At 33.4% G+C, this 9,073-nt stretch overlaps 1 protein-coding gene across 1 annotated transcript; it reads right to left on the reverse strand.

Moving 5' to 3' along the window:
• Positions 1 to 2,106: 2,106 nt before the first annotated feature.
• Positions 2,107 to 4,722, reverse strand: LOC145108686 (histone-lysine N-methyltransferase). The gene is made up of 4 exons (XM_079045758.1): positions 4,585 to 4,722; positions 4,336 to 4,510; positions 2,704 to 2,772; positions 2,107 to 2,477 (listed from the first exon to the last, which is right to left on the reverse strand). Exons 2-4 carry the CDS (start codon positions 4,507 to 4,509, stop codon positions 2,295 to 2,297), a joined length of 426 nt encoding a protein of 141 aa, XP_078901884.1. The 5' UTR covers position 4,510; positions 4,585 to 4,722; the 3' UTR covers positions 2,107 to 2,294.
• Positions 4,723 to 9,073: the final 4,351 nt, after the last annotated feature.

Consider the following 9,073-nt stretch of genomic DNA (forward strand, 5'->3'; position numbering starts at 1 on the left):
TACAAATTTACAATCATAAAAACATATAAGCATGCAAATATATAAAACACTCATTCGCTCATGCCTAGGAGGCATATACATTCACTCATGCCTTGGAGGCAAATTCATACATTCATGCCTGGGAGACACATTATTAACACATACTTGAGGTTTTACAAGCATCTATAAATATAAGGCTAATAAATACCGAGAACACTCTAAAAACACTCAAATAAAGACGAAATAGGGTTATATGTAGCTTGCACACATTTAAACGGTTTATAAGTATCTGTATTTTTATACAAGTATTATATACACTTATAAACAAATTACCAAGCTTTGTTGTCATAGAACTTATATTATAAGTAAACAATTATACATAACACATATATTTGTATGTTTTATAAGTAAGGTTGTGTATAAGTCAGGTAAAGTATTTATACACTATAAACGTATACTTTTTCGTTACAACAAGTACTATTTTATACTTTTGGTTAGAAAAAGTACTATTTTACGCTTGCATAAACAAAGCGACTATAGAAGGACCACGCATGGACCAAATGAAGCATAAACATATATTTTTTAGTTACAACAAGTACTATTTTATACTTTTGTTTTATACTTATAAAATAATACTTTTTCTAACCAAAAGTATAAAATAGTACTTGTTGTAACTAAAAAGTATATGTTTATAAAATAGTACTTTTTCTAACCAAAAGTATAAACTAGTACTTGGTATGTATGCTACATTTGATCTGTGTGTGGTCCTTCTATAGTTGTCTTGTATATGCAAGTCGTATATAATCCAAGATTGGATAGTCAATCGAATTAATAATTATACCCTAAACCCACAACCAAACAATGAAAGGGAATGAGACCGGATCAAACATTTTAAGGTTATAGAATCCTAGTTATATACGACTCTAAAACATACACTTTGCAAGTATGGAATACCAGCACGATTTCTTAGTTTTATAACTGACTTGGTTTCATAGATTTCTTTCATAAACTTCATTGAGAAGGATAGAAAAAGTGTCATCGTGCAAACACTCGTTAAGTTTTATTACGTGAAAAGTGTTATGCACATTATTGAGTTCCTAAGGTAACTTGAGTTGATACACAACATGATCAATTCTCGCAGGAATTTCTAAAGGTCCTATGTATGACAATGAGAGTTCTGACAAGAATTCCTTCCATCCTACCTTGCCACATGCTGAGGAAGAAACTTCTACTTATGTTTAACTAACTATTCAACGAATATTATTAAATGATACTAAAACTAAACGGTCTTTCTATTGAAAGATTTCATCCTACAATGGTTGGACTCAAACAATAGTTGCGAAATATAGCTAAATCAGACATTTTAAAACCATTTAATTCTAGAAGCATGCAACCTAACATATCTGTCCAATAGTTAAGCAATATTAGTATAGGTTTCATGCAACATATAACATGCAATTTTGAAGCTTATCATACGAGCACAGACTTGTTTGCAACGTTTTCTTCTCTTCGAAATCTTAGTTAAGCGTCTCGAATTTGGATGACAAGCTTCGAAAGAATCATTATCGTTAATGTCCGCAATCAAAGAAGTTTCGTTTGTTGGGTAAAGGTATATACATCGACTATTTAGAGTTTCGATCGTTATGAGAATGAGGTCAACACAATAGGTGTGGTTATTTATAGTTTTCTAGTATTTCATGAATACTTCATGACCAGGCATTATCCATGGTATTAACTGGATTTATATTTTAGCAATGATGAATTGGCTACAACAAAAATAACGTTGTATTTTAAAAAGAATGGCATGCTCTTGCTGTTGGTGTAGTTGTTTCCATTCTTCATGTTTTCAATGGAAAGGAGTAAAACACTTCATTTTGGAAATTACTGAAAAGTTAAATTCACCAGCGACGCTTTGTTAATTGTAGCATTCTACTTTTATTCTTCATATTATATAGGTTTGTTCAACAAATCCTTTAATTGTATAACAACTTTTCACCAATTTTACTTTCTTTTATTTTCATGGATTGCAATAGATGAAGTATGAGGTTGACGATCTTAGCATTGTACTTTCAACTTTTCCGCTTTTCCTGATGTAATTGCATAACATTACTACAAGAAATACCATAATTTATTGTAATCATGGCCCTGCTGACCTTACTAGTATATATATAATCAAGTTCAAAAGAAAACACAAAGTCAAATATTTATGAGGACTACCGAACTCAATCTTGAGGATCCACCATTTTCTAAGCCCCCAACACCTTGCAACCAGCTACAAATCAATTATATAGAGACACCCTAGACACTATTACAAATCAATCATGCGCATTAAGACTCGAGTGGTCCTTCATGGCATTGTGGATGAATTCAGCTTCTTTAATTACGGAATTTCCCTTCTTGGTAATCCTCTCAAGCTCCCGAATCTTCTCCAATGCCTCTAAAGCATGTGAGTCACTCGATTGAATCAACTTGTTTGTGGTTTCTAGCGCTAAACATAGCTGTCACAAAATAAATAACTAAAAAACATTATTTAGGTGTCGTGTCAATGCAGAAATCACGAGTGAAAAACGAACAGAATTTAATCGTGTTTGTTTTTGTGTGTGTGTGTGTGTGTGTGTGTGTGTGTGTGTGTGTGTGTGTGTATATATATATATATATATATATATATATATATATATATATATAGAGAGAGAGAGAGAGAGAGAGATGTATATATGTTCTTACCTCGAGTGTAAGAGTTGTCCATGAGTGGGATGTACCACTAAGTGCATCATTCAAGCATTTGTAACTTTCCTAAAAACACAGGGACAAGTAAACCAACGGTAAGAATGAATGAAAAAATCGAATAAAGTTAGATAATAATTACACCCTCGTTTAGTACCATAAATTACCAATATGCTGATATATTTATACTATTAATCAACTATCAACCTGCCACAAGTTATTGATTTAGAGAAAAACTTGAAATACTTTGATTTATGAGGCTTGAAAGGTGGATGTTTACTTAGCTATTCAGCTATTAACTTATAGCTAGTACGTGTATGTACGCTAGGCGGGAGTAAAACGAGCATTATTATAAGTTTACAAACCAAATACCATCTAAGTTATTAATATCATATGAATTAAAGATAATAACTAGTAAAAACAAAGAAAATAAATCACAAACTTAAGCAAGAAATATCGAGTCATTTTGACAGAGCATGATACTCTGTTGTGTAGGCCTAGGCCTGTGCATAAGTATGAGGAAATGAAAAAGATCAGGCACCTTTGTGTAAATTTTGTGGCATTAGGCTATAGTGATTTCATAATCCTACTTAACTAAATTCATGAAGGCTCAATCATTTGTATTAGAAATGAATAAGGAAACAATCCATATGACTTTGTAGCATCATGGGGGTAGAACTCACAGTTTTCGTAATACAAAAGGATTGATCATATGTTGTGCCAGATGCCTTATATTCGGAAGAACAGAATAAAAATTTTGTTTTCTTAATTCTCATCACTGACTTTTGTAGGTTATCTAAGGAAACACATTTTAGGTCAAGAATTTGACTCAAAAGATCAAGTCAACTGTTCATGGTGGCTAATTTTTATTTTTTTTTAAATATGACCAGCTGTTTATGTGGAACTCGAGGAGATTTCATTTTGAGACAACTTTTCATATTATAACTAGCTAAAGGATGTCATCTGTTGTAAACGACAAGGAGTTCCTTAAGTATTCAAGTCACAGGCCCTTTAAAGTTCTTGGGTTCTAAAAATGCCTACCACCCTAGAATGGCTATCAATGTTTCATGATTACTTGCATCGTATCTGATATCACAGAGGACAAGCCAATAAACTGGGGCTATTAAGGTATCAACTTATTGTGTAGCTATTTAAGTGGGTCCTTTTCAAGTTTTATGTGGGTATGCAGTATGCATATGTTCCTCCAAAGATGCACTGACATTGAAAATTAGTTTCAGGTTAATTTGGTTTACCACAGAACAAGAGGTCTTTGCGATTGGAGGTGAGATTATATCAAATTACAACCAATTCCACAATCACAAATTGAGTCCCATTTTTTTATGGTCGTTGTCAAAGGGAGCAGAAGGAAGCCGAACGCATGACTACCCTAGACACACCCTCACCAATCCAAAACTAGAGCCTTATTCAGAAGATATACTAAATCTACAGTTCATTAAAGTTAGTTATTCTTCTCTCGGAAAGGGGGATCAGAAGATGTTCGTCAGTTTAGGATTTCAAATCGAAACCCTAAATCTTTTTTTTTTGTCACAAGCTATAACAATAGTATACAGATAGATGGATGGATATCAACCCTCCAAATATAATAGAGAAAGCAAAGCGAGGTTGAGAAACCTGATATAGTTTGGTGAGATCAGAAGGTTGAATACGCTGATTCGCAAGATCAGCATCTTCGACGGAACTATGACGGTGGCTGTTACGTATAATCTCATCCGTGGTGGTTGTGGTGTCTTCTTCTCCGACGTCACTCAACAGATCGCCGATGCAAAGGAGTGGTCCTCCTGCCATTCTATCAGTATTTGAAACATGTTACTGATTTACTGACTTACTGTATTAATCTGAAAAAATTTAGCGTAAAATTACCAAAATGGCGCTTCTGTTTTGGCCTGTTTCTCGCCTTTGGCCCACTTTTCAAACTATTTTCAAATTGCGCTCTTCTTACAAGGTTTAGTTTAAATATTGGTCCATGGACAAGTAAGTCTCTTTAGAATCCCTCATATGCCTTTGTTGAATCAAGACTGCAACGAGAAGTAGACTCCGGAATCTATATATCTATATTTAATTTTCTTCATGAGTAATCCACATGTTGAAGCTATTGAAACAATTGAAATTATAAAATTTAAAAAGACCTCTACATTATTATATAATTCAAAACAAATAATATTTATATCAACTTGTTATAAGATTTATTATATAAGAGCTAACAACAATATCATTGATATATTTAAAAAACGTATATTTGTAAAAATTTCAAATATGTTGTTGTATTCTGCACAACGAATGTGTATTCTCCTAGTTAAAAGTAAAACAATCAGCATAATATCAATTAAGCTCTTTGATTGATTGCACGATATAGAGTACATATGAATGGCTCAAAGGTTGCTAAGAACACGGACACACTTTAAAACATTACATTCTCATTATGTTTACATATATATATATATATATATATATATATATATATATATATATATAGCTAGGTTCAAATGTTTCTAGCAACTATTGTGTACCTAAATGCACCAATGAGAATTCAAGAAATAATAAATAATTAAATAAATCATTTAAGGGTATTTTGGACCTTTTGTACTTTTAATTAAGGAAATCATTTAATTGAAATCCTACAATTAAGGAAATAAAATAAATATATTTGACCTAGTCATTTAATTGAAATTCTGTCAACCATTGCCCTACCACCATCTCGTGTCGTCGCCTCCCTCCAGATCCATTTTTGTGGCCGCCTCTGACTTGCTCAACAGTTGTAGCCGCCTCCGACTTCTTCCACTGCATCGCATTCGACCACCACTGAGCACTCCACTGCCACCCCTCTATTTCAATGGAAAATCACCGCCAACACCCTCCATTACTACTGTGATGCCGCTTTGAGAAGTCCTCCACCTCTCTTGACTTCGCCCGGCAGCAGGAGGCTGCTGGCCTCCACCGTTATCATTAAACGCCCCACCACCGCCGCCCGCCGGCTGTTGCTATTCTGCCACCTCCAGCCACCCATTTCGGTTAAAGGTAACCTCGCATACCTCTATTTGCTTCCTGTATACTTCGTCGATCAATAGAAAACACAAAACGATTTTATTTTGTTACTAGTCGTGCATAGTGGTCGATACAGGAGGAAAGTCTCCTCCTGTTTATCAATTGTTTATCAACTGAACGAAACTCCCAATTCAAAATAAATTTGTTTAACCCAATTTCAAAATCTATTACAAATCTAGTCCCTAACTCAATAAACTTCATTTAATTTGTGCAAAACAAACCCTCTCCTACAAATGATTTTTATACTGGTCCTAATAGCCTAAACTAATAGTTATCTTATTTACATTTAACCCTCCTTGTGATTTATTTGCAAAATAATTTCAACTCTATTACAAATGTGTGTTTGTTTCTTGAATTCATGACTGGAAATGAATGCACATGTGTGTTGATGATTCAATCACAGCTCTTGAATTCTGTATTCAATCACAACTCTTGAATTTTGTATTCAATCACAGCTCTTGAATTCTCTAATGTATTCTATTAGAATTTATTTATATAAACGTATTTTGTTAGAATATTTGAGAATAATTGTTAACAACAAGTATATTTGTTTAACTGGTAATGAATTTGTGATACTTTATGGATGACTTTATAATCTCTACTACATTCTGTCAGAATTTATAGTTTTTATTTTCTACTATATTTTGTCAAACTTTATAGTTTTTAATACATTCTGTCAGAATTTATAGTTTTTATTCTCTTAGAATTCATTGAATTTTTCAATTTTTGAAACTTGATTATGTTTTCTTTGTGGATTTAGGTTTTGAAGAGGCTAACATTGATGTGGAGAACGAAGAAAACATAGAGAACGAGAGTGTATTATACCAGAATGTGTTATGCTACAATGTATAAAGTGTTGCTTAAAAATAATATTCTCTCAGAATAGATTAGTGTTTTTGTTAGATTTTGATGTTTTTTTCTTTTTTCTTTCAAAATGTTGTTATTATTTAATGAATCACAATCATACAATGTAATTATTTGGTATATTATTGGTTCAAGAATTGATTTTGTGTATTCTTTTCAGAATGTATTTACTAGTTTATGGTTGGCATTCTGTCATTCTGACAGAATAAAATCGAAAAATATATTTACTAGTTTATGGTTACCATTTTATCATTCTGACAGAATAAAATCGGATTTTTAATTTTGAATTAATTTAAAATATTCAGATTTTTAAAAATAAAGGAATTAATTATCCCTAAAAATCCAAAAATTTCTTTTTTTAATATAGGTTAATTGACTAAAATGCCCTTATGCTGAAATTTATGTGATTATATAGTACATGTTATCCTATTCTACTATCATAGACCTTCAGATCATGACATTTGATTATATTTCATCCAATGGTCCAGATCTGTGCATTCTGGCACACAATAGTTACTAGAAACAAAATAACCTAACCCTATATATATATATATATATATATATATATATATATATATATATATATATATATATATATATATATATATATATATATATATATGAGAACATTTTTTAAATTGAGAACAAATTTGAACCAAGTAATTTAAGTAGTGAAAATTTAGAGATTTTTTTTTCAAAAAACATGATTACATCTCTCTCTCTCTCTCTCGCTCATTCTCTCACACACACACACATCTTGAAGTTACATCTGGACTATTGTGATATCATCGGATCAATGTCGGAACCACCGTAACTCTGTCGGTCGTCGGACTACCGGAGCAGCTCCACTTCACTCACTCCAGATTTTTTGTTTGCTATTTCCCTCCGCCTCTTCACTTACCATCGCACGTATCCAACAGAGTGACATGTAACGCCCGCAGATTCGGGCTAGTCAATTTAAAGACAATAAGCGTCAAAAAAGACTTTTTGATAGAATATTATTTAGAATCAATAATCTTAACTAAGTTATAGTATATGTCACAAGGGTTCCGTACATATAAAGAACGCTGAAATCCGAGTTATAACGAAGAAGTTATGACCTGTCGAAGTTTTACGGCAAAACCGTCACGACACCGAGAATCGTAAAAAGTGAGTTTGTGATAAAATACTTTTTAGCCTTGCCGATCTAAACGAAAGTCGTAGTATACGTTAAACCGATCTGACTTCGTATGAGGAAGTTATGATTTTTCTAAGATTTGGCATAGAAGTGCACAGCCCGGAATTCGAATTTTAGATCGACCAATTTTTAGTCGACACAATCTAAACGAGAATCGGAGATCTCGTTAATAGGAGCTCAACGATAAAAAGATAGACAAAAACGGACGTCGGATGACAAAGTTATGAATTTTTAACGGACTTTACATGTCCAGACCCGTTAAAATATAACTTTAAAAATAAAGTCAAAATTAGTTGACGGAGTCTAAACGAAAGTTGTAGAGTACGTTGCCACCTACGCGTGGATATAAAGAACGTCGAAAACGGAGCTCGTATGCGAACGTTATAGAATTTAGAAGTCGGAAGTGGGCTGATGCGAAGTGGGTGACGTGGCACGATCTGAGCCCTTGCTTGCTCCCTACGGTCCTCGCTTCGGATGATGACAGGTGCCCCTTCGTACGCGCAGTGTAGCCCTTGTACGCACAGCGTACCGGGAACGTGCAGCATCCCTCCGAGGAACGCCCTGTGTACCGAGTATCAGCCTCCTATAAATAGCATGCGAGGTTCACTATTTTTCCTCACACTTTAACCTTTCTCTCTCTCTCTCTCTAACTTCTCTCTAAACCTCTCCCAACCTCTAGTACTTCCCAAGTGCTAAGAGGCGAGTCCCGGAGCACCAGAAGTCTCCAGGAAAAAGAGCTTTTCAGCTCGGAAGTTTTGCCCCCGCAGAGCCCGGTCCTAGCCAAGCCCCTGGTAAGTGAGATATGCTTACCCTACTTTAAGTATAACTTATGTTTAAGTTTATTATTGTTATTATGGATGTATAAACAATACATACATATATATATATATATATATATATATATATATATATATATATATATATATATATATATATATATATATATATATATTAAAATATAATATAAAAAAGTGTTATTATAATATCTTTTAACTACTCGCGGTACGGGTAATCTGGTTTGAAGGGCCGCATAGGGTTGTTGGATTTCAGAAATGCTATAATGCCAAAATGGTTAGGGGTGTTCGTTTGGATGGATCGGTTTGATCCGATCCAATCAAGTGAATCCAAATTGATTTCGATTTTCAAAACATGGATCCGAATAGTCCAAATTAAATTCAAATCCGATCCGATCCGTTCCAATTACAATTCGGTTGGATTAAAACGAAAACGAATTATTTGATTGTGATTTGAAATTTATAAACAACT

The sequence above is a fragment of the Lactuca virosa genome, chromosome 4, assembly GCF_052849685.1.
Source record: "Lactuca virosa cultivar CGN04683 chromosome 4, Lactuca_virosa_CGN04683_v6, whole genome shotgun sequence".
NCBI classification, from domain to species: domain Eukaryota; kingdom Viridiplantae; phylum Streptophyta; class Magnoliopsida; order Asterales; family Asteraceae; genus Lactuca; species Lactuca virosa.

Bases quoted from the DNA above. Each gene is read 5' to 3' on its own strand.
- LOC145108686 (XM_079045758.1), bottom strand. From the start codon at position 4,509: ATGGCAGGAGGACCACTCCTTTGCATCGGCGATCTGTTGAGTGACGTC. The intron at 2,773-4,335 runs GTTTCTCAACCT...CTGTGTTTTTAG, and splicing joins ATCTCACCAAACTATATCAG to GAAAGTTACAAATGCTTGAA. The intron at 2,478-2,703 runs GTAAGAACATAT...ATTTTGTGACAG, and splicing joins GGACAACTCTTACACTCGAG to CTATGTTTAGCGCTAGAAAC.